Source organism: Bufo bufo, chromosome 4 (assembly GCF_905171765.1).
Source record: "Bufo bufo chromosome 4, aBufBuf1.1, whole genome shotgun sequence".
NCBI classification, from domain to species: Eukaryota; Metazoa; Chordata; class Amphibia; order Anura; family Bufonidae; genus Bufo; species Bufo bufo.
Window position 1 is genome coordinate 276,987,777 of NC_053392.1, and position 27,050 is coordinate 277,014,826.

Genomic DNA, 27,050 nt, shown 5'->3' on the forward strand with positions numbered 1-27,050 from the left:
ACTAGCGCCTGTACTTGCTCAGGCCTTACCATCCTTAGAACGGCATTAGGCCTGACCAAATATCGCTGTAGATTCTGGCGGCTACTGGGACCTGAGGTAGTAGGTTCAGTAGGATGTATAGCTGTGGCAGATCGGCCTTGTCCTCTCCCTGCACCAGAGGCTCCACCAACACCACCACCACCACAAACATGACCGCGTCCAGAAAGCACAAAGCCGTATTTCTGGCCAAAATGTAACACTCACTTATGCACGTCTAATTTCAGATGTTCATTATATCAGAGGGATTTTTCACCCCAGTAAGCAAAAAGCCATATTTGTGGCCTAAATTTCACAGTCACTTATGCACTTCTAATCCCAGATATGCAGTATATCAGAGGGTTTTTTCACCCCAGTAAGCAAAAAGCTGTATTTCTGGCCTAAATGTGACACTCACTTATGCATGTCTAATCCTAGATGTGCACTATATTAAACAGATGGTTTTTTTTCACCCCAGTAAGCAAAAAGCTGTATTTCTGGCCTAAATGTGACACTCACTTATGCACGTCTAATCCTAGAAGAGCACTATATGAAACAGATGTGTTTTTTTTCACCCCAGTAAGCAAGAAGCTGTATTTCTGGCCTAAATGTGACAGTCACTTATGCACGTCTAATCCCAGATGTGCACTATATGAAACAGATGGGGGTTTTTTCACCCCAGTAAGCGAAAAGCTGTATTTCTGGCCTAAATGTGATACTAACTTATGCACGTTTAATCCTAGATGTGCACTATATGAAAAAAAGTTATTTTTTAACCCCAGTAAGCAAAAAGCTGTATTTCTGGACTTGCAGACATGCAGATATCCTGTGCTGGTGCACTATCAATGCATAAAATGGCTGCCGATTATGTATTGATATTGACAAACTGAAGTAAAAAAAGTTAGTTTTCAGCAGTAGTTGGCTCAGGGCAGGCTTATAAAAATTGTGCATTGCACCCACAAAACACATTTGCTGTAGATCGCTGAGTAAAAAAGCAGTTCTTCATAAGATTTCTCCCTGATCTCTCACTCACAGCAGCTGCAGCCTATCCCTACACTAATCCGAGCAGAGTGACGGGCGGTGCTATGTGACTCCAGCTTAAATAGAGGCTGGGTCATATGCTGCAGTTGGCCAATCACAGCCATGCCAATAGTAGGCATGGCTGTGATGGCCTTTTGGGGCAAGTAGTATGACGCTTGTTGATTGGATGCTGTGCAGCCTTTCAAAAAGTGCCAAGAAAGCGCTGAACACCGAACCCGAACCCGAACTTTTAAGTAAATGTTCGGGTTCGGGTCCGGGTGCCGAAAAACTTTACTTTACAGTTCGGGTTCGCTCAACCCTACCAGGGTGTTATCAATGAAAGTGCCATTAACATAATTACATTAACAACATCATTATAACTGATAATTTGAGCACAATAATGCCAAGAATGTTTACTGGTATATTCTGCCTCTATTCCATACACATTGATCATTCAGCACTGTGTATGTGAAATCAAAGAAGACAGAACTGACGAAAACTACTCCTATCTTCTCTACAGGCACCCAACGTTCAGCCGTCTCATCACTCAGACAGCAGCTTTAAACTTGTGCGATATATATCTACGGCTCACTGGTCTGCCCATCATGTATATGTAGTAGGCATCAAGTAGTTAACTCTGGAAGTGAATTTGCTAAATATTCTGTTAAATATTCCAATAAATAGATCAACAGTTGTGTATTAACCAAACAATATAGCAAAGGATGTCAGTTGGTAGCAAATAGTTTTACCCACATAAGTCCTAAAATTTGAGAACATTGCCTGCTGTGCCCTCAAAATCTCTAGTTAGATACTGTATGACTGAAAATGTACAGATGGGCTAGACTTTACTTAACAAGGGAAAGTTATCTTCCTCTTAATTAGCAGATGGTAATACAATCTAACAAATTGGGACACATATTGGTTTCTATATTCAGGTTTTCGAATGTAGTTTTAGAAGCATAAACTAGGCTTCTTTTTTTGTAAGCCACTCCTGGTTTTTACTTAATTGCATGAGAAAACCTAAGTGTGTAAACCAAAATGTGTATGTGCAAGGGTTTAAACTGACTCCTAAATCACTGCAAAAGGTGCACCACAATGATATGCAACTGACAACACTGGCTAATCCCTCAAGCTGATGTTAAGAACTGAGACTTTAGCCAATGTATTCCTGTCAGGAACACATCGGAGACCTTTTGCACCACCATCAAGGTATCTCAGCGTGGCATGGGTTCCTACCACTAAGCTACCTACGGTGTGTGAACACGGTTTGAGAGGTGCTAAGATACAACTTACAGCCAAGCTCCCACATACCTCCATAGTGAAATCACTCATGTAGTGGGAGAGATGATAAGGCTGTAAGCCCCACCTATAACAGGCCATGTGACACAGGCTACCAGGTGCAACAGAATGCTACCAGCAGTACGCAATGGCACATTCTAAACATATCAAGAAAAATAACTGAAATAAAGTGGCCTAAATGGGAGGAAATGCTCAAAAACCCCAAACACTGCGACGTGTTTATAACCGGGGAAAACATCCGGAGACGTGGGGGGCAGTCAATAGCAGGCCATTATGGGAACGAGCCTGTCACGGCCTATGGTGTACGCTGTGACACTGCTGCCACGCTTGCTGTTGCCGGTGGCAATGTGTTGCTGTTTTAGCATGTTGCGGCAGTTTCACGGGTTTTGCTGTGTGCGCCGTGACTTGCTTGCCATGCATGCTGTTGCCTGCGGCAACCTGTTGCCTTTTGTTTGTGTGTGCAATTTCCATTCAGTTGCCTCTTCCTTGTGTTTGGTTAACTTGGGGTTAATGTGTGTTCTTGGTGTGGGTGTGGTCACTTCGGGCTATTTAGCTTCTGCTGGATGCCTGTAGCTCAGTGTTCCTCCAGGCTTGGTGTATGCTGGTGGTTCACTGCTCCTGGCCTTACCATCTGTCCAGTGAGGGCCACCCTTGTGGTCATCAAGGTCTTCCCAGTTTATCCTTCCCATCCTACCCTTTGTTGTTTGGTGTGGGTTTTGTCCAGGGTGTATTATGTCTAGTGTGTTGTGACTGTCTGGTCTGTTTATGTTGTTTCCAGCATGTCTGCTAGATATTCCCCTGTTGTATGTTGTACCTCCGTGAGGGGGCTGGTTTCCCGGAGGGGTGAACCATAAGCCTGTATTCAACGCTGCCTGGGGCTGCCGTGCAACTTGCTGCATGGGGTTCCAGGCAGCAACTAGTATGCTGGTTTCCTGTATGCGTTGTTTGTGTTGTCCCCTGTTTGGTGTGTGGGCTCTGGTTCGTATGCATGGATTCCAGTCATGGTGGCAGCGGCAGGTAAGTGAGTTTTCCGGTGTTCTTACCTGCCGATCCAGTTGCTGCATATGGTCTTTTCCCTTCCACCTGTTACTAGGCAGCTGGAGACTCCGGTTCGTCTGAGTACCTAAGGAACCGGTTGTCTCCTGTTCCTGACCCCTATGCCAGGGACCGTCAGGGTCCACAGGATCCAGGTTCCAGTGCATGAGCTCTCCCACCTTCAGGGTTCGCTCATGCGGTCAGGAGATCAGGGTCAGGATTAGGGCGGCTGTAGGTTGTGGCCTGCTCCCTTCACTGTAGTCTGGCCTAGTAACAGTTCCGACTATACAGAGTTTCCCTCACTCCCCATCGTGACAGAGCCTCCTTAGCATCACGGGTGACGCTAGGGAGGCTCATTTCCTTCACGGCCTGCTATTGGCTGCACCCCCCGGGTATAAGTATTACCTGTATGCGGTGGCCAGGCATTTTGGGGGGCATATTAGGGGTTGGATAACCCCTTTAACAGATAGGATACCAGTTTTTTTCATTTTTGCATTTTCATTTTTCTGGCCTATATTTCTTGAGCCATAACTTTCACTGTCACATATCCATATGAGGGCTTATTTTTTGGGGGACAAGTTGTACTTTCTAATGCCACCATTTACTATGGCATACAATGTAGTGGGAAGCAGGCAAAAAATTCCAAATGGGGTGGAATTGCAAAAAAAAATGTAAAAAATTCCTCCACCATTTTACGGGTTTTGTTCCTACGGCGTTCCCTTTGCGGTGAAACTGAACTGTGCCTCTGGGTCATTAGGAATACAATGGGTGTGTGGCAGAGGAGGAGCCAGGGAAGGTGGTGGGATGGGCCAGGGGTGGGTAGTGGGCGGAGTTACGGGGCCCAATTCAGATTCTTGCTATAGGTGCCCAATGATTTCTATTTACACCCCTGCTCAAAACTATCCACTTCAATACCACTGATCTGCAATTCCAGACACAACCCAAACACAGGAGTTTCTGTTCCTGGAAGAAAGCAGCCATATTTTTCTAATCCTGTACTACACCTTCAAAAGACCTGCATGTACTTAGTTTGGGAAGATCAAGATTAATTTTAAAACAAGCAGATATGGGGATATTGTACTAGACACTGCTTATGAGTCAAAATAGTCACTTCTGTGCAGTATGAGACAGTCATTTTCAGACCTGGCTTATTTAGATTTTATGATAGATGTAGTATCCATGTGCCATTGTACAGTAATGAAAAAGCATATTTCTCAGGAGTACATTGCATTATTGGAGTTTAGCTGTCAACTGATTCCAGTAGCAACCATCAGATTTTTAAATACAGCACTGGGAGGAAATAAGGTGTAATACTTAACATCAATGCAAGTGAAGCAAAATATTTTGAAAATGATCCAACATTCTAAGCTTATTATATAGTATAAGGGTATGACTACATGGTGTGGTCGTGAGCATTTCGGGTTGTGGCTGTCTGCAGTGGAGAACCACGCAGCCAATTAGGCCACGACTACCTTTTATTTAAAGGGGTTGTTTCATCTCAGACAATGGGGGATATGACTAGGATATGCCCCCATTGTCTTATAGGTGCAGGATCCGCACCTATATCAGCAACGGAGCCCCGCAAAGCAATGGCTGGAGGACTCTGGTCTGGCCACCACCAAGCTCTCTGAATGGGAGTGCACCATGCATGACCGGCCACTGCTCCCTTTCACTTCTATGGGCTCGACGGAAATAGCTGAGACAGCGCTTGGATATTTTCATGCACAGCGCGCTCTCTGTTCTCAATATAGGTGCGGGTCCTAGTGATATGCCCCCATTGTCTGAGATGAGACAACCCCTTCTAATAAAGAAGACCACACTGTTTAGCTGGTCCTCATTACGATGGCCTTGTGGTATTGAAGATATTGCGCGGCCATTAACAATGCAGACCGGCTATGAAGTGCAGTCTTCATTAGTTAAATAAAAGGCAGTTAAGGCCTTACTGACCGTGTGCCCTTATTGACTCCTTTGCACAGTTCCATTCTTCTAATGTTAAAACTGATGTTAGTATTAGAAGCAGTGCATAAAGGAACACAGTTAATGTGTGTCTATTGCTGTGCTTTTCTCCAAACTGAGATGTACAAGGCACATACGTCTATTAGCTGTTTGGTAAATGCTGCTCGGAAGAAGATTTATGCCTTTCTGTATTTGCTGGTTGATCTGACTGTGCAGCCACACAATGTCCTAATGTATGTGGCTATTTTTTACGCCTTGTTAGTATGCACTATGCATAATGTAAAGGCTCTCCTTACTAAGCGCTAATGTTATTAATGTTTCTAGCTGCTTGTTTCAGCAGACAAAGGAGCACATGCACATAAAACATCTAATGCATATTTTTTTAGCAGTTATCCTGCCTGCATTATGTCTGACTGCAGTAGAGCACCTTACTATAAAGTGGCGTAATAGTACTAGTTGCCATGGCATCAGGTATCGGTCCTAGGAATAAATGTACAACAAGGGGAGGCAGAAGCTGGGGAGGGGGTGCTACATGCAGTCTAGTATAATCTAGTCATTGCGAACAAAATCATTTTCTGCAAAGCAAAGTCTTTCATACAACAAAAACACGTGATCATTGACTGTATTTTTTTATTTAAAAAAAAAATGCTATACAAATACACCCCAGCATATAGCCTAGCAGAAATCATATATTCTTGTGTCACAAATAAACATGGCAGAGGTTATCTTCTCAAGCTCACTAACTAATGTATCTAAAGGGAAAAGACTTGTTACCATGGTATTTCGTTCCTTGCCGTTTAGTCTGAAATCTATTTCTCCTTCTTCCTTTCATAATTGACTTACCCAGATCTTATTGATATACTTGTATTGATAGTTTTAGCCATTTGCTTGAAATAATGAGCTACTTTATGAAATGTTTACATAAAAATATTGTCGCCACTTGAAGGTACGTTCTGTCCTTTACGCTTTCATGTCATTCCTGGCAAGTGTGAGAAATGAGACAGCAACAGTCTACAAATTCACCACACTGCCAACTATAAAATGGCTAAACAGCAGCTTTTGTCAAATAGACAGAGGCAGAAAAGGATGATTAGATGCCCAAGGCAGGGGATTCATGATCCAAAAATTGCCTTTTTATCCTTAAAAGGGTATTTCCCTCGTAAACCAAATCCACAGAATATGCTATACATATCCTATAGATGCAGGTCCCACCTATGATACCTACTCCTTTCTCTAAAACATCGATTCCTGACCCAGTTGAGGCTGAGTCTAGCTCAGTGTAGCTCACCATGCTTGATAGAACACTCTCTTTTCACTTATATGTTTCAGTAATCTTGGCCACCACTCTATTCAATCACATCATGGATGTGGTGACCAGAGGCCGCCTTAATGGAGGCAGGGGAACCCTGTTATAGACTTAGGTGAGGATCCAGGAGGTGGGATATACATCTATCAGACATGTATGGCATACCCTATGTATATGCCATAAATGTCTTTAAGGCTTAAAGATGGAAAATAATGCATACTGCGTTCCAGTCTTATTTATCACCTATACTCCACATTAACCTCAAAGCCCATCCTCTTACCAGATGTGCAGTTTTGAATGGAAGGCTATCAGGTCACCTATGATGTATCTGTATTAGGATCAACATGCTCCTCTCTGGGCTCCATCCCTCATGCCCATCCATTTTTTTTAATTTAATGAACTATGAAGTCTACTTATACCTTTACCTTGTGACATAAATGCTTTAAATATGAACTACATTTACTTAAAAAGTTAAAATGTAAATTAAATTATACTGTTCTTTTACAACTGTTAGGCTACTTTCACACTCACGTTTTGGGCGGATCCGTCATGGATCTGCAAAAACGGATCCGTTACAATAATGCAACCTTCATGAATGGATCAGTTTGTATTATCTGTAACATAGTCAAGACGGATCCGTCATGACCTCCATTGAAAGTCAATGGGAGACGCATCCGTTTTCTATTGTGCCAGATTGTGTCAGAGAAAACTGATCCGTCCACATTGACTTACATTGTGTGTCAGGACGGATCCGTTTGGCTCAGTTTCGTCAAGCGGACAGCAAAACGCTGCAGGCGGAATGGAGACTGATCGGAGACAAACTGATGCATTCTGAGCGGATCCTTATGCATTCCATTCATGACGGATCTCACAAACGGAAAGCCAAAACGCCAGTGTGAAAGTAGCCTTAGATGTGTATTATAATGGAAGCCATTTACAGTGCCTTAACTATTTTCACAAACAATTCTACAAATCCTGAAAAGCCCTCTTGGTTGGTACTATAAATTAAACATTGTAAAGTTAATCTCCTATTTCCAGTTTCTGTTCCCTTCACTAGAGATAAAATAAATAATCATGTTGCATTATACAGGCCCAACTGTCTCTTGGCCTTCACTAACTTCTAGATCAACTGCACCTCCACGTTTTACCTTATCCCGTAAGGGCTCCACTCCCCTTATTCTTCTGCCAAATCCAAATGCCTATTTGCAATGTGCCACATAACTGAATCGATTGATTTTAATCTGCTATATTTCACCATACAACTGAATCAGTCCAGCTAGTTCCCAGGTTCTCAGTCAACCAGTCCTACACTGCAGCTCCTCTCATACTTGCTGTATGGGCCAAAACGTTACTCATTTTTTTGCTTGAAGATTTGAAGTGGGATGCTGTTGCTTTTTAGATTTTATTGGATTTGTGGCCCTTCACTATTTGGCACACTGCTGCTGTCTCAACTTCCTTATTAGCACACAGAAACCAAAATGAAAGTATATAGTTGCAGTTAATTGCTATGGTACACAGTTCACCCTTCTTAAAATATGAGGCTGGTGTAGCAAGTTATAAAAGAATAGCATTCAACTTTAGTGCAAAAAAGAAATAATATTGAAAAAAGTGCTGGTAATGCTGATGTAAAATGGGAAAGTTCCAATGAGATAAAAGTAGAAATTATGGGGAACATTTATTAAGACCGGCGATTTAGACGTCGGTCTTAGTCCCTCTGTGCTGCCAGTGGATGCAGGCCTATACATAGCTTTGGTGCTTCCTCTAGAAGGTCATGTGACATACTAAAATCTACGCCAGCTCCCTTGCTGGCATAGATTTCAGTCATTTTCCACCCCTAAAACAGGCATGGAAAATGATAAATGAGACAGGCCTGCCGTTTTTTTTCCCTCACAAGTCAAAAACATTTTGATAGATCTGTTCACTTTAAGGAAGCTGAGCTACAATATCAGGCACAATATATGGAGAGATGTGCTGATTTTTCTGGAACAATGGTAAAGGGAATGTCTAGAAATATGATATCATTAAAGGGGTTATCCTATAATTAGTGTTGAGCCGAATTTCCTCCTGCTTCATGGTTGTGAATTGAGTTTCCCTGAATGGCGGCAAAAAAAAAAAAAAAAAATCATACGTACCTCATCCATTTGCTCGCTACGGGCCGGTCGGTGCCCTCTTGATTGAAGACCTTGCACGAAATCATGTGCGTGGTGACGTATCACGTTACCACGCTGGCCGACATGATGACGTCATTACGGGCCATGCTGTTGCTGACCCGTGGGCCATGCTGCAGCTACAATATTACATATAATCAATTTACTGCTTTAGACTATAACTGTATGTAGCTCAATAGTTAAAGCAAATCAGAAATGCTGCAGAAAGTTTAGCTGTATCCTCAGCCTTAGGCATCTTTCACAGATCAGTGTTTCGTCAGTGATTTTCGTCAGTGATTGTGAGCCAAAACCATAAGTGGGGCCTATACAAAGATAAGGTATAATGGAAATATCTGCTAATGTTCTGTGTTTAGAGCCGCACCTGGTTTTGGCTGACTGAAATCACAGCCCGAACACTGGCTGTGTGAAAGGGGTCTTAGGCCTCAGACACAAGGCCGTTTCCTGGCCGTTCCGTGCATTGGGGACCACAGGTTGAAGTCCCCAATGCATGGGCACATCCGTGCGTCTGCCGCAGATGGATCCAGAACAATTCCACTTGAATGGGTCCATGTGTCCGTCCACAACACAAAGAAATAGAACATGTTCTATTTTTTTGCGGTGCGGAGGTACGGAGAGAGAACCCACGGAAGCTCCCAAGTGAATGGGTCTGTATCCGTGATGCAGTGCACAAATAAACAGGGCCCGTAATACGGGCAACGGCTGTGTGCATGGGCCTTAGGCTGCAGCATAACCTTAGAACCACATGGCTTTGGCTGAATGCTGTTCTTTACAATAGCTGGCCATGTCAATAGTATATTTTCCAAAACTGTACTTAGGTTTGTCAACTCAGACTCCTAAGGGATTAGTGGGACAGTTTAAAAATCATGTACACCAAACACTATAAGCACATCTGTATCTCTATATATACTGTTCATTACACCTTATTCATAGTAACTATAGCCACCCAGCCTAGACCTTGGTAAAACCTTGATAAGACCTAGACCTTGGTAAGACAAACAGATCACTTGTCAATAAAAGATGAAAACACATATCTAATTATCCAGAACCCTCTTCTGTCAGGATGACTTCTGCTCCAGTTAGACGTTACAGCTACACTATATACTGTATAACTACATTATATTGTACTGGAAGGAGAGAAATTGAGTGTGATTTGTGTTGACACCATGGAGCAACTTGCTCATTGACCCCTTGGCCTCCCTGCTGATTTGCACTACCATTTTATCTTATTTTAGAACACACTTCAGAGATACTCATCAGCACATACAATACTGTACAAATACATGTTCCTGCCCATACATGCCAGCCCTGCTTCTTTCTACTGGTGATAAAACTTTAGATTGTTGATTGAGCGGATGTAGAATAATACTGTATCTTCAAGTGAAACTACATCTTCCGAGATATTATAATAATCATATTTGGGAATTACATTGCGATTAATGCCATCATATTATGTTATTAGCTTGATAAGAACCTTACACTGGCCATAGACTTTATATAGTTGTTGTCCCTTGATGAAAAGTGAAGCAAATCGCTGTGTGAACTTGCCCATATCACTATAGGACCTGCAGCGCACCGAAAGAAGGCAACGTATTTTGAGACATTTTTATTTATATTTAAATATTCTGTTCTGTCCACACAGGAGACCTGTCCATAAGGTGGTCACTGATGGAAGGTCATGTGACCAGTCAAAAATAACTCCAGACCCATCACTCAGCCTTCACCACTCAAATACACCACATCTGCCATCTGCACTTGAAATTTGGAGAGTTAAGTGCAGGTGTAGTGTATTGATTTATGATGATATGTAACCCTTAGAGGTCTGGAATGTATTGGATAACACTGACATAATGTTGTCAGTGTTATCCAGTACATTTCAGAACTGTAAGGGTTACATAGCATCATAAATCAATATAATGCTATGTGACACCGGCAGTGCTGGAAGTTCAGGACGGGAGCTGCGCTGAGAGTCCGAAGCGTGGCACTCGCTCGTCTGAAAGTGGCCTTTAAAGGGGTGTTTTTTTTTTCTAGAAGCGGGCCACACCTGTCCATGGTTTGTGAGGGATTGCAGCTCAACTCTCATGCCAATGTCAATGGAGCTTGGCTGCAATACCTCATATATCCTGTAGACAGGTGTGGCACTGTCTTAGCAGTAAGAAGCCATGTTTTTCTAATCTTTTACTACTCCCTTTTTGCTTAGTATCTTAAATGGGACAAATACACCTTCAAAATACAGAATCTGCTTTATCAGAAAATCAGGGTTTGTTTCATTTCTATTTGTAGACCTTAGCACCATGACATTAGTTCCAAGACATGACACTCGCACTTTTAGGAATGATGTTCTGTCATCTATCATGATGCTAATAAGCTCTGAAAAGTTAACCAGGGACCTTTCTAACCCATATGGCTACAACATGCTGTTTAAGAGAGGCAACATTTCACTATATACAGTACTATAGTACAGGGATGCTCAACCTGCGGCCCTCCAGCTGTTGTAAAACTACAACTCCCACCATGCCCTGCTGTAGGTTGATAGCTGTAGGCTGTCTGAGCATGCTAGGAGTTGCAGTTTTGCAACAGCTGGAGGGCTGCAGGTTGGGCATCCCTGCTATAGCACAATCTAATAGAGATAAGAATAATACAGATATATCAACCTCCTTTACCACTTTCATTACATAGAAAAGTTGCAAATTGGGGTACACGCCATTATTTGCACCCTTTCACTTCTCTCGCTGTTACACTTAGAGGAAGGTCAAAGCTCCTACGGCTCAACAGATTTACGATTGCTTACGCCAGTTAGTTAATTCTGCAGTGCACCGACTGCCAGAAGATGCACCAAATGTATTAAGGGCCTGTACAATTTATACCAATTGACTTTTTTACAAGGACTGACATATGTAATGCTATAGGACCTAAAAAAAAATGAAGTGTACAAAGAATTAGCAATACCTTTGGATGGTTTTTCAGCCCCTTTAGGCCATCCTCTTTGAATTTGTCACATGCAAGAACCGTATCTTCAGGATTGTAGGTTGACCTTCCATCAGAATTAAAAATCCCATCAGATATACCATGCATCCACGCATTGTCAGGGCTTCATTAGGCAGAATCTAATAGTTTTGTCTCCAAGAGAAGTTTACAGAATTTCATCGCTGTAATGTCACTTCAAATCATTTCAAATTTGGATCTAAAGAACTTGTGCAGCAACACTCTTACTTGTTATTTCTTCCCTATAACCCTAAGCCTTCATGAGCATAGTTAACAGCTTCACACAACTATATGCGACGTGCACACATAAACCAACATATTTAAACTAGATAAAGATAAGATGCATTGAATATTTATGTTATTTGCTGAATTTGTTTGAAACCGTGAAATAAACAGTTTTAGATGGCAGATGGATGCCTTCCTTTATTGCTAGTTTACTTGGGGCATTTAAGCTGGAAAATAATCTGTTGTATAACAGGCTAAAATGAATAAAATGTTGCTCATTAAACTCTCTCTCTCTCTTTCTCTCAGTGGCCAGCATCCAAAAGCTGCCGGCATCATCAGTCCTGACAGATATCACCTTCCCCATGAGAGGCAGAAAAGGCATGGTAGACTGGGCCAGGAACTCGGAAGACAAGGTGGTCATACCAAAAAGCATCTTTACTCCAATGCCATCAGGTACAAACATTAATGGATTTTAATGATAAAGCCAGCCTGTGCCTAGAAAGAATGAGATAAATAAAGGGAATTTGCATATTTAGGAAAAGGTTCTATAGGTATGAAGTCTTGGTAGATACGACAAGATCAGTTGTGTTACTGAAATGGAAGTCATTTATTCCACTGTTAGGTTAAAGGGGTATTCCAGTTTCATGGAATTAATGACCAGTCCTCAGGATACAGTACATCATCAATTGCAGATCGGTGGCAGTCTGACTTTCGGCACCCCTGATGAAGGGGCTGCAATGCTAGCCCAAGAGCTGCGTTCTCTTCAATGTCGGCATGGCTTCTATATTGTAATGGTGGGGCAGGGTAATTACAACTGTTCAGTCTATTCAAGTTAATAGAAGAGGAAGCTGTAATTACACTGCATCAGCGCTACTATGTAGAAGGCTTGCAGCTAAACATTGAAGAGAATGCAGCTCTTGCGTGATCGCCATAGCTCCTTCATTAGTGGGCTGATTATTGGGGCTGCTGAGAGTCAGATCCCCACTGACCTGATATTGATGACCTATTTTGAGGATAAGTCATCAATATCATGAAAATTAAATACCACTTTAAAATACAATACTGTGCAAATACAGCAGATTTTTGGGGTTCTCTCTCACCAGCAATTACTTTGCTTATAGCACTGACTAGGGCAGATTTGGCATTTATGCGGCCCTAAGTAAAGTTATTTCTGGGTGCCCCCATTGTATGTCCAGTCCTTGTCCACCAATAAGCTCCACCCTCGTCAGTCTGCTAATCTCTGCCCCAATTCGGCTGCTGTGCCCCACTCTCAGCTTAGCAGTGTAGAAGAGTCACCTCCCCCAAGGGAAGAGTCACCTCCCCCGAGGGCCCCTATGTAGCTGAACTGGTTGCACAGGCAGTATATCCGACACTGTTTTTTCGGCAAACCATTTGTGGCAAGCAGCGGGCCCCTTTTAATTACCATGGTGGTAAAGTCCACCACTAAGCATTGAAGCTACAAATTGCTGTTTACTACCAGGAACTTTTACCATAAACCATCCTACATTAATTCTATAGTTACCCATAACTGCATGGGCCTGAAGCAAAAGCTGTACCAGAAGTGATCTGGCCTTTTCTGATTATGAACCTGTCCATGATCCTGACAACAATCATTTGTAATTTACAGATCATAAAACATTATTTAAAACATGCGCAAAATGTCTAAAACATTATGTGGTTTACATACTAAAATATCAGTTTGCTATATGATGCTAGAGAATGGCACCATGATTTATATGTTTATTGCATTTGCCTTTGCATGTTCAAAGTACCATTAGCGCTGAGACCTCAGAACTGCTACAAGGAGCAAGTCCAAGTAGATTCCTCTGCGACTTATTGCTTCTGAAATATGACCCTATAACCCCATATCATCATTTTACTGTAGGCTCTTTATCGCACTTAGACCTTTTTTGCATTTTATAAAACACAATGAACTGTACTTCATAGTCCCTTTGGGATTATAATATATAGCTCAAAGAAATCCAAGATATAAAAATACTAAGCTAAATGTCTACATACCCTGACATCAACATTTTTATTTTAATCATATTGGATTTTTGTTAACCTGTTAATTTCAATGAATAATGCTAGCATATTCTCCTGAATAGGAAAAGAGGGAGAGAAATTTAAATTAGAGTACTACTTCTAGACAGCCTGATACCTCCCAAATCTTTTTTTTTTCAGTAAGCATGCCATCGTATAGGGTAGGTTCCTCAAAACATAACCATACCTTTCTTGACGATTTCTGGGCACTGTGGGCAGGGGTTTCTCCATTTGGTGCAGCTGGATGCCCAGGCATTAGGGACTGTCAATCAAACAAGAGTGGGGGGCACTCGGTGGCTTAATAGTGGAGCCATGGTGCATCAGAAAGCATATTTGCATAAAAAATATAAATAAGCATTTCTCAAGTTTAGTGGATGAGGGTGTGCTTACTTTGAAAAAATATTTTGGAGGTGACAGGCTCCCTTTAAAAGAAACCTGTCATCAACATTAAACTGCACCATAAAGTAGTGACAGACATTGATTTCAGTGGTGAGACACTCATGAGCTAAAAGTAAGCAGCTTGGGCCTGGTGAAAACACAGCCCAGGCCATGGCTGCCTGAGAAGAGTCATGATTGTTCATGCTTTCCAGCTTTCTCCACTGACCTGCTGATGAATGTCTTTTTTTCTCCTATATTTTCTCCGTATGTGGGTGGAGAGATCCGGAAATCATGATTAACCACTTACATTTACCTCATGAGTGACCACTGCAATCAGCCTGTCACTACTTTATCGCCTCCTCTGTGAGGACAGCATAATGTTGATGACAGGTTCCCTTTAAACCATCAAATTCCTTCTTCATCCCTGGGCAGAAGGACCCAGTTCTTAGTTGTCCTACCTCCTTTCACCATTATGCCTTGTTGTAGAGGTTTCCACTGTGACATAGGCTGGTTTGTTTCTTACTATTGTAGTGTTATGGACATGAATACAGTGCCCATGGTGAGGGGGAATGATTCATGTTAATCAGGAGCCCCTCTACCTCCGATGGGGTGGCCCTTGCTGCCGAACAATTTAATGGGGTATAGAATGCAAGTGTAAAAATTACAGCTCTTTGCAAATTGAACTTTGATATACTTGGGTTTTACTTTGCTGTCACTAGTGGATAAAGTTAGAAAACCTTTAAGCAGAATCATCAAGTTCCAAAAGAAAGAAAGACCCCTTAGTTATTGATAGCCACCATACTTTTAAGATATCCTATACCATTGAGCAGCGCTGATAATATGTCAGCCTGTTGTCCTAAGATGGGATTTTTATGTTACTTGTGCCGCAAATCACCTTCTAAAGTAAGTTTCTCAGGCTATTATAATGAGTAAGGGTACTTTCACACTAGTGTTTTTGTTTTCCGGTATTGAGTTCCGTTCTAGGGGATCTATACTGGAAAAGAGCTGATCAGTTTTGTCCTAATGCATTCTGAATGGAGAGCAATCCGTTCAGTATGCTTCAGGATGTCTTCAGTTCAGTCCCTCTTACATTTTTTGGCAGGAGAAAATACAGCAGCATGCTGCAGTTTTCTCTCCCGCCAAAAATACTGATCACTTGCCGGAACGCCGGATCTGGCATTAATTTCCATTGAAATGCGTTAATGCCGGATCCGGCACCAAGTGCTCTGTCAAAACGGATCCGTTCTTTCTGTCCACGCATAAGTAGATCATTAGCTCTGTGAAAAAAAAAATACTGGATCAGTTTTTCCCGATGACAACCGGAAAGACGAATCCGGTATTGCAATGCATCAGTTTGCGTCCAGATTTACGGATCCGGCAGGCAGTTCTGCAAGTGTGAAAGTCCCCTTAGAACTAAGTTTTCCTTTATTAAGGCAAAAAATTCAGTTTTCTGACCTAGCGCTGTATCTAAATACCCTGGCCAAAGCAGAGTGGCTTGTTGGGCCCCCTGACACTCAGCACCCGAGGCTCTGGCTATACTCCCGCCCTAGAGAGTCTGCTGTTTTACCATGGTGGTCCTTCTCCTAGGTGCCCTTTGTTTTAATATGTGAGAAAGCTGCTTCCAACACCAACTCTTTGTAGCCTATCTGGTCCCCATTTTCTGCATAATTTATACAGTTTTTTATATGTTATATCACAATTTTGGATGTTGCGCTAAAATAAAACAAAAGTTACTATATACTTTAAAGAAAGGGGAGTAAATGGAGTAAGCAATAACACATAAGGCAATTAGGAACGTACAGACCTGTAAAAGCAGGCAACTATGCATACATTAATGGTAAAAGTTCAAGAACTGAGTTCACGTAAAATGCAAGGTAAAATAATGTAATATCCCTTTGTATTTTCTAGACTTGGACGAATCTACAGTATATGTACTTGGAGCTGTATTCTACAAAAACTTAGGCCTTTTTTTACCTTCATTACGGTAAGTCTTAAGCTTCATCTTCTAGTTACTGGCAAATCTTTCTTCTAATCATTATGCTCTTCTTGTAGTATTGCTTGAAAAAATTGCTAGATTTTTACAGAAAACCATCTCCGCATGCAGCACGTACTGACAGGAATGAATGAGGCTAATGAAAGCGGGTGTTCTGTGGAAAGCCACTAGGTGGCGAGCTGTCGTACATTCTGTGTGCTGCTCGCATATTCTAATGCCTAGCAACCAACATGCTTGTAGGAAGGCCGCACAGTTATAAAGTAACCATTTATATACTATACCATTTCAATGATGCTATTATATTTCATTGAAATATGCAGCTAATATGAAAATACATTTCTATTAGACTCTTCTCTATTTGAAGATATGTTTATAGATATGTTGTGCCTCGTGTTTTACATTTGCAGGCAAAAAAAATAAAAAATGAAAAAAAAGACGACTACATATATGTCAAATATTTGCTCACTATACACTACTTTTTTATGTTCTTATGGGTGGAATTAGATCACTGTTGAAAATCTGCATTAGAAAGATTTATGGATCTTACTATGAGGCTAGGTAATATTTATTGGCTTTGTAGCAATTGTAATTCATTACTGCAGTATATGGAATGTTTTTACTGAGAACTAATTTGACCAGAGAGAAGGCAGGTTCCATTTTGCAGTTTACAACCATTTCCTATAATGAAAGCACATATCTTCGTTCATTAAAGCACACATTGAGGGGTGGTCAGGGCATTGTAAAACTGATTGAACATAGCAATGCATGTCTTCAGATCTCATAACATTCAGCAGTAATTCATTGCCTGAGATCAGAGCTTTTAATGGCAATTTCACATTAGTCTATTATGGCTCCATGAAGCAGCATATTTAGTTTCAAGGACAGGATCAGATCCCATGCTGTGAGATGAGAAAGGCCTTCCCCGGAGCCATATTTTATTTCAATAAACTATATGTTAAACAATATAATTCAGATCTCTTGAAAAATGTTATACAGAAAATGCATGCTCTTGAAGTTTACATCTTGGCCACTAGGTGGTAGTCTAGAGTATTGTCCTGTACATTCGTAAAATAATGTACTTTGTACTCCATGCTGTTTATGGACTTTTCCCACTTAATAGCATGCAGAGCAGCCGTACATTGCATTGCAGCAAAAAAAAATCTATGGTTTTGATGTAAAATGCTACAATTTCTTGAAGAGTTATCATATAGGAGACAAATTAGATAAAAGTTAAACCTTTGAATGACCAACTCTAGCATGCAAACCTTATGTGACAAAGAAAATGCAAAAACACATATTTTCCAATACGGATTTTTTTCTCAGTAATGTAGACAACTATTTGACTGTTATTGTATACCCCTTATAGCATTATATAGAGATATATCTGAACAGGGCTGGGAAGTCAGTTTCACACTTGATCCAATCTGACTGTGGTAAGTCGGTGATAAAGCGTTTGATAAAGGTCATTAAATGGATATAATGTCTAGGCTCTAGAAAATATCTGGAATCTTTATTAGCTGAAGACTGTCGAATAGAAATTCAAAGGGGCTGCCTTAGGCTACTTTCACACTAGCGTTCGGGGCTCCGCTTGTGAGTTCCGTTTGAAGGCTCTCACAAGCGGCCCCGAACGGATCCGTCCAGCCCTAATGCATTCTGAATGGATGCGGATCCGCTCAGAATGCATCAGTCTGGCTCCGTTTGTCCTCCGCTCCGCTCAGCAGGCGGACACCTGAACGCAGCTTGCAGCGTTCGGGTGTCCGCCTGGCCGTGCGGAGGCAAACGGATCCGTCCAGACTTACAACGTAAGGCTACTTTCACACTAGCGTTCGGGGCTCCGCTTGTGAGTTCCGTTTGAAGGCTCTCACAAGCGGCCCCGAACGGATCCGTCCAGCCCTAATGCATTCTGAGTGGACGCGGATCCGCTCAGAATGCATCAGTTTGGCACCGTTTGTCTTCCGCTCCGCTCAGCAGGCGGACACCTGAACGCAGCTTGCAGCATTCGCGTGTCCGCCTGGCCGTGCGGAGGCAAACGGATCCGTCCAGACTTACAATGTAAGTCAATGGGGACGGATCCGTTTGAATTTGACACTATATGGCTCAATTTTCAAACGGATCCGTCTCCCATTGACTTTCAATGTACAGTCAAAACGGATCCGTTTGCATTATCATGAACATTTTTTTTTTTTTGTTCATGGTAATGCAAACGGATCCGTTCTGAATGGATCTAAGCGTTTGCATTATAGGTGCGGATCCGTCTGTGCAGATACCAGACGGATCCGCACCTAACGCAGGTGTGAAAGTAGCCTTAGTCAATGGGGACGGATCCGTTTGAAGTTGGCACAGTATGGCTCAATTTTCAAACGGATCCGTCTCCCATTGACTTTCAATGTAAAGTCAAAACGGATGGGCACATACCAGACGGATCCGACCTAAACGCAGGTGTGAAAGTAGCCTTATAAACATTCTTTCTTCCGCATAGTCATCATAAAGACCTAGCCCCCCTAAGTGGTGCAGACTGGATGGTATTGGTTCACACACTGGCACCGGAATAATAAAGGCTTCCATCTTATTGGTATTGAATTACATTTTCGGCTGATGTAGAAATAAGTAAATGTAGGAATAAATAAAACCGACGCAGAATAAGTCTCCCTGCACTCTCCCTACACTCTCCCTCTCGCCAATACTCTTCTATTAATCATTGTTTGCAACACTGTCCCTAGCGCATGAGCGCTTGCCACATCACTCCTTGAGCTTAGCTTACAGGACAATGGTGGAGACCACGCGGGATGAGGGATTTATAGGGTTGTGACATCACTGGGGTATATCTGTGGATTGACAGGCTGCACGGCATTATGGCTATTCTCGCATTTCGGGGCTTCTTACTTTCACTTTGTAACACGTGCAGCCACCATTTTAGGCAAAACTGATTTGTTACCATGAAGCAGGAGGACATTCGGACATGCCCTTTCTTGGTGCAGTTGCTGCTTGGATGCTGCTGGTGTCCGCTGTCCAGTTTAGCCCAATTCAGCCCAAGGTAAAAACCAGAGGGTTGACAAAGACAAAATCTGCCGTGTAAATGTACGCTTATGCATAATTTTAAAAGTTTTCAGTTTTCATCTGGTACCTAATGATTAGAGATGATCGAAGTTATGAAAAGTTTGATACGGCTAATACTTCGAATTTCACAAAGAAATTTGATTTGCGACTAATTACTTCTGCTTGCGTAGAGGCCATCACAGCCATCTTGATTGAAGACATACCAAAATATCATGTGCGGTGACGTGATGATGTCATCATGCTGGCCAGGCATGGCGACATGATCCCTGATTCACTGCACCAGCGTGGTGACATCATACGTCACCCCACACAAAATTTTGCACGCTTTCTGCAATCAGGATGGCCGCAACTGCCTCTTCTCATGCAAATGGATGAGGAGAGTATGTTTTTTAACCGCCATTTCAGGAAAAATAGATTCATAACCACGAAGCACAAGGAAATTCATCAAATCAAAGTCAATTGGATTTGCTCAACACTACTTGTGATCAGTGGTACACTACACATTTACATTTAAATATGGCACTTTAGTGGTGTGAAAAACTCACAAAACGCACATTTTTGACTTTTTCAACGGCACTTGTGCAATTTTTTTTGCACCAGTGCCATTTCACTGCTGGTCTCACCACTTTCCTGATGAGGAGAGAAGGGGGTGGGATCCGCAGCCCGCCACATTTATCATGTTCTACGTCAATTTTCTGGCTTAGAAGAATGCTGAAATCTATGCCAGCCAGGGGCATAGACTGTCGGATGCTGTGCCTAACTTATGACGAGTGTACATCTTATCATAAATCAAGCTCAGCATCAAGCACCAATCTGCCCCAATATCATCATATGATATATCTGTCACAATATAGTCTTTATTTAGCACTTGCTGGTCATTATACACTCAGCATCCTGAACTTGGTGGTCACTATACAGCCATGGCTTGGCATTCAATACCTAAGCTTTGATACTTGCTGACCTGTATACAGTCAGTGTCTAGAATTTGGTGGCTGGCATATGGTCTGTGTCTGCTTCCTGGTGGCCAGTGTTTCTGGTACTCACTACTCAGTACACAATCAGCAACTGGTTCTTACTACCTAGCGTACAATCTCTCTAGAGTCTGGTGCTTGGTGGCTTGTATACTGCACATGTCTGCTTCCGATAGATTCAAATAGTACTTGGCAGTCAGTATACATTCAATATCTGGTACCTTGTGGACAGTAAAAATCAGTACATGGTCCTTAATGGTGAGAAAAATTGTGAGAGTCTGGTACTGGACAGTAATAGGCAAATATCGGATTTTGTACAGATCAAAATATTAGAGGTGAAGATTGTATTCTGACATCAGGTAACTCCTACATTTACAAAATATAGCTAATCATACAGGTGCTACTACCTGGCCCAATATGATGCAGCAGCAAGCTGGAATATTGCCGCTCGCAGCACAAATATAGCAAAAGACTCTATGAAACTATAAGGCACAGAATGTAGTACCTGCTCCCAAACAATTGTCGCTGGACAAGCAATGCAAAACAGCCGTGGAATCATCACTGCATAATGATTATCTTGACCAACTGTAGTCCTTATATTCCACAGAAATAGTAACCTATTTAGTACTCTATGGACACATGTCTGCCTTTAAACAGATAAACACTTATCCCCCTGTTATCCTATCAAGTACTACTTCAACAGATTACCTGAGCAATATAATTAATGACGTTGTCTTTCAAGATGGCTCATCATAACACCACAGTGCAGAAACCCTGTTAGTTTATACCTATGTTTGTTATTAAACTGTTTTATACATTGTTATGCCATTTTGTTAATCTCTCAAAACCTCTTTAACTACAAAAAAACAACACTTGAAGACCAAAATCTAAAAGCTTCATGAGCATCAAAAGGTACTTCAAATGAAGTCTATTTGAAAGCAGAGGTCCAAGTGATTTAGATTATAAGTGCTTTACTCACCTAACTGATTCCCTGCCACTCTCATTCCCATGCTCCACAATCCCCGACTGGTCTCTGATTCAAGTTACTTCTAAGTCAATCACTGGCTGCAGTGGTAACCCTGAAGTAGAGAACAGAGACCAGCAGAGAACCGTGAATTTTCAGAACAGGAGTGGCAATAGATCAGTAAGTTTAGTATTGACTTTTTTTTTTATATTCTATACTATAGGTGAGTGAACTTCTTGAAATGTGTTTCCTGGTTGAACTTTTCAACAAATTTGATTGGTGTCCGAATCAATTCTACATGAATCAAAGTTGCTCCAACTGGCCAAAAAATTGTTCTTTTCCTTATCTCTTTTTAACATTTTCTTTTTTTTAACAAATAATGTCAGAGAGGCACTGACATATATAGCTATGGGTAAATGCATGGTTGACAGGGTTAACAAGATTTAAAAACTTCCCAAAATTGTCCATTATCAGGAGCAAATGGTGTTTAAACACAAACGGTGTTATTGGGAAAAAACAGTGACTTATTAGCACCAAGCTCCAAAATGTATGCCTTAAAAGGGGCAGATCCCTGCCCTTGTTTATACACAAAGATTAATCTCATAAGTAACAATGGCTTTTTCTGTACAAGCATCCAAAAATTATGCATTAACAGGGGCAGAATGCCTGCCCTGTTTTAACACGTAGAAATGTTAATTGTCAGAAGAAAAGGTGCCATGATCTGAACAAGGCTGTAAAAATTCTCCCTTTTAAAATGGAGGAGCAGCAGTAAAATGTGAATGTGTAAAGGGTAGCATAATAGTGGCACGCGGCCGCAATAGTAGCCGCAGCACTAGCAGCAGAGCATGGAACAGACCAGGCAGTAGATGTGTATGCAACTGTTTTGGTGTATTAGTAATAGTAATGGTGGCTATGTAGCGTTAATGGTACTGGTAGTAGCGGTAATGAATGTGGCAGTAGAAGTTAATGTGGTCAGGGATCAAAGTATACTCCAGAGAAAGGCTAGAGTCCAGATAAAGCTGAACCTGGGGGTTGATGGGGTACATCACCATTTGCTGATTTGCATCAGTCTGATGTACCACATGAAAAAACTGATCCAATATGTCGATGACACTGAACTGGCTGTTGCTGACGGTTCTGCTTGTGGTAGTGGAGACAACAGAAGGTGAGTGACTTAATGTGAGGTAGGCATCTGCATGACAAAAGCTGCGGCAAGCTATGTACACAGTGTATCTTGGTAATAAAGCAATTTGGCTTCCTTTTTGGCAACAGGAAAACATTCCCCCATTTTGCTTTGAAAGCTAGGGTATAGCTATCCAGTAATCATCAGATTGCTTGATAGTAACGATACAGCTGTCATTACATAAGCAACCAAGCATACAGCTTGACATTCAGGCCAATGTGCTCGGGGACCCAGTTCTCTCTAGCTCTGCCCCCCCTCTGAGATGATTGGTCATCATGGCCAGTATCATCATCATTCTTATTCTCCTGCACAAGCAAAGCCTCCTGTTCATCATCCAGTGTCAGCTCCTCATCCTCCACTTCCTCTTCCATGAAACTTTCTTTGCATGGGTCCCCAACAGCCACAGGCTGGCCAGCAAAATGCAGAGTACACAGCAGGCATCTCTGATAAGCTGCCACTGTATGACTTCAAAATAACATATGCTCCCTGCTGAGGTGATGTGCTGCATGACAAAATCATTCACCACTTTATGCTGCTAGTATAGACGTTCTAGCATATGCAAGGTGGAATTCTAGTGAGTTTGAATGTTGCGGATCAAGTGGTCCAGTGGCAGACCTTTCTGTCGCTGCAAGTCCAGGAGGGTATTCCTTACTACATAAGAATGGCTGAAATGTGAGGATAGTCATCTAGACATGGCCAGCACCCTTCGCAAGCTACTATGCTTTTTCAAAAAGCATTGCACCACTAAATTTATCAGGGAGCATGTGTTATTTCCCCCAAATGAAGTAAGGCCACAATGTTGCTGCCATTGTCACTGACTACCTTGCCTTATTGGAGTTGGCCGGGAGACAACCAGTAGGATGTTTGCTGCTTGAGTCCCTTAAACAAATGATTTGGTGTGTGACTACTATTACCCGTGCAGATCAGCTTTAACACGACATGGCAACGCTTCACTTTATGTATGTAATAGGAGGGAGGGGAAGTACTGCTGTTGGGGATGGGGGGATGTGCAGCGGGCCAATTGGGTCCCAGTGTTTACGATTGCCAAGTGGTATGTTGTGGCCCTAATAGTTTGTGTCACGGTGCTCCTACCTGGATACTGTCACTCCCATGTGCTAGGCTCCCTAGCAACAAAGGAGTTGTAGTTGGTGAAGTAAGTAGAGTCCAGAAAGTTTAACGGTTTTTACATGAATAAACTTGCAATAAACTTGTGTCATCCAATCAATGTTTGATCTTTCTCTTGGCTCCAGTAGGCTAAGAGTAAACTGGCAGGTAAACTTGAATATTTAGCTTTATCTCTCTGCTAGTGTACTAATCTCTGGCTTAAGTCTAGTTCCTATCAGCTTCAGTTACTGTGAGAGTGAGGTATCCTGTGACTCATTTTGCTGAGTATGGTGTCTTTGTCTCTGTTTTCCCCTTCAGAGGTACTGAGTATTTTTTAATATGAGGAATGTTCTGCTCTCTGAGCTACTTTCCTAAAGCTCCTGCAGCACTGAGGGGGAAATGTACATTCCCTCACCACACCATGCTGCTTTACTCTCTCACTCCAACTCTCAACTCCCTTCCAGATTCCTGCAACCCCTCCTTTGGTGGAAAACGGGACTAGCCCACTTCTGCTCAAAATGGGAAGAATGGAATGGTAAGTTCCATTCTACCTAAAGGTTTTCTATGCCAGATACACTGCCACCTGCTGGTGAACAAGGCACAGTACATGTAATAATAGTTTTTGCATATAACTAAATTACACTTTGCTGGTGGTGATACAGTTGATGGTACAAACCAATACAATGGTGGCAAACAGGCTAGCAATAGGAATGACGGAGTGGTAGTGTCCCTCTGGGTCTTCACAGATGTCCATGAGGGAGGATGTGGAAGAGGCAGATAAGCACCTGTTGTGGGAAGCAGATGGACACAAACGTGAAGGTGTCAATAGGAGCTGTCCTTCTTGCTGCTGTGCTGCCAGGCCATGAAAACATTGACCAGTGGGCCCTGAATTATATACTGTCCATGCCTGTAACAGCTGCTTGAGGTGTCCAATGTGGCAAGCACCTTGTCACACAATCAGAATTGCAAGGAACATCCCATGTTCTCCCCAATGTGAGAGTACAAGGCAGGGATGGCTTTTCTGCAGAAATAATGCGAGCTAGGTATCTTCCAGCAAGGCTGAGTGCACACCATCAGCTCCCTAAAGGCAGTAGAATCTATGGCAGTATACAGAGTGTGTCAACAGCAACTTAGCCAGGTGGGAGTTAAGCTTAAGCACCAGCTAGGCATGAAAAGTTCATTCCTGGCCACACATTCCATTATCGAAGGAAGAGGAGTATAAGCAGGAGAAGCAGTTTCTGATAGTGATGATGACAAGAACAATGCACTACATGTAGATGCTATATGGCTACTGCAAAACAGACCGAGAAAAGGAGGACACTTTGTTGGTAGCCACTTCTATTTTCACACTGGATTGGATGATGCCGCTTCATGTGCTGCAATAGAGCGGTGGTGCCTACGTTTGTGTTTGAACACCCACAGCTTAGTTTAATCCTGAAGATCTTGCACATACTGTAGCAATGTTTTGGTCTTGTGGCACTGTGGAGAAAAAAAATGACAGACAGGAGAAACTGGCACACTTCACAAAGACCTAGCAGCAGCCAAGCTTGGCTTAGGTCTGGCACGTTTTGAGCTTGTGCACACCGTATCAGCGGCATCACCAACTCCCAAGATGAACATAATAGAACCAGATTTGGCACCAGAAGTTGTTTGTGAGGTTATAGCCATATATTGCCTCTGCTGTTTATTGCTGTCCCCACAGCCACCACCCTCCTCTGCTGATGTTTGCTCCTACTCAACACCCCTATCCAGCTGATGGTGATGATGGTCCTATCGAACACACAATCATTTTCATCATCATCCTCACCTTCCACGTCAGGGAGATATGTCCTTGGCCCTGCTCTTGATTACCTGCTCATTGCCACTGTCACTACCACTGCACCTACTGCCGCCACCACGGCTAAAAATGCCACTACAAGTGCCACTACTAGCACCATCATCAACACAGCTATGCATGGAGTCCTTTTACTCCACTTGAACCTCCTCCTCATGGCAGTCCGAATGCAGACTGTTGTCACACATGTAATCAACAGATAATCTTTGTTAAGTACTTTCCATATTACATGGAGTTTTATTGACTCTTCTTAGGAAAGAAAATGTGCCCCACTAGCAGTCAAGACAAGGTTTCTCTGGCGTTGCAAAGAGAAAATGCAGGAGGAATGCTGTGATACTTGGCTCCAAGGAATGTTTTTGGACTCAGTTTTGACATCATCCTGCTGTGACTGAGAGGAAGAGTAAACTATCCAGTCCACAATGTCATCCTCTTTGTTCTCAATAATATTGTAGTACCTATCGGAAGGAAAAACTGTGGCTGATGCTGCTACAGTAGCCACTAGCCACATTCTGAATCTTGGATGCTGAGGCCTGGTTCTTTCAGTCTGCACTCTGTTTTCAGATATTTTATTATGAGGGCTATAAATGAGAAGTCATGGTTTGTTCACAGATTACTAAAAGGTACTATTAAAATTGCAAGTGTTTTTACTGTAATTTAAAGACAGAGGACATTTTGGGGTTAAAAAAAACTCACCTCATCCTCATCAGGTTCTTCTATCTTCACTAAACAGGACCTGCCAAAGGACCTGCGATATGCGTGATGATGTCACCACATAGGAGAGTGAAAAAGTCCGGGTTCGGGTCAAGGTACCCGAACTCGCAAAGTTTGGTACGAATCCAAACTTTGCCGTTTGGGTTCACTTATCCCTACCTATGAACTGAGGTTTTTTTTTTTTTACTATTCATGAGTGAGTGTATGGGAAATAGGATAATAAATTAATGCAGAATACAAAATCTCAAGGAAAGTCCATTGTTTTCATTACTTTTACTAGCTACTCCGGAATAGCTTCTACTAATAGCCTAATATTATAGGAGACGGATGTACATTATGAGATCCTGGCACCCAACAATGGGTGATCTAAACCACTAAACCCTGTCCCATTCATTAATCACATCTTTTACACAGAACATTCTGTACTTTTGTCAGTCCTGTCAGGGAGGACAATTGTGTCACTACCCAGTGCAATTCATCAACATCTCAGATAAGCTGTTCAATTGACTTTTTCTCCTTAGCTCATTTATGCCTGTTGATTAAAGAAGTAAGAATGCCATATGTTTTGTACATGGAGGCATTTATCATCTTTATAAGATGTTTCAGATGTGAAATTTCAGATCTTGATATGCTGTAAATTCAATATTACTTAGAGCATCAACTAGTTACGCTTGTTTATCCTGAAGAAGTTCCAGAGTCAGTACTGCTTGACTACATTCTGTGGATAATGACTACCAGTATGTGGCCATAGACCTTCAATAGCTTGATCTTCCTGATTTCCCCATGGACATATATATTTGGCCCAG

General features: G+C 42.1%; 1 protein-coding gene across 4 annotated transcripts in view; it reads left to right on the forward strand.

The window, feature by feature from the left end:
- The window catches only part of ADGRB3 (adhesion G protein-coupled receptor B3), a 1,057,188-nt gene that overhangs the window by 648,439 nt on the left and 381,699 nt on the right, over positions 1 to 27,050 (forward strand). For all 4 annotated transcript variants that reach the window (XM_040428625.1, XM_040428624.1, XM_040428627.1 and 1 more), the window contains exons 13-14: positions 12,313 to 12,459; positions 16,336 to 16,411. In XM_040428625.1, the coding sequence (XP_040284559.1) occupies positions 12,313 to 12,459; positions 16,336 to 16,411 (223 nt within the window). The remainder of the gene's footprint in view (positions 1 to 12,312; positions 12,460 to 16,335; positions 16,412 to 27,050) is intronic.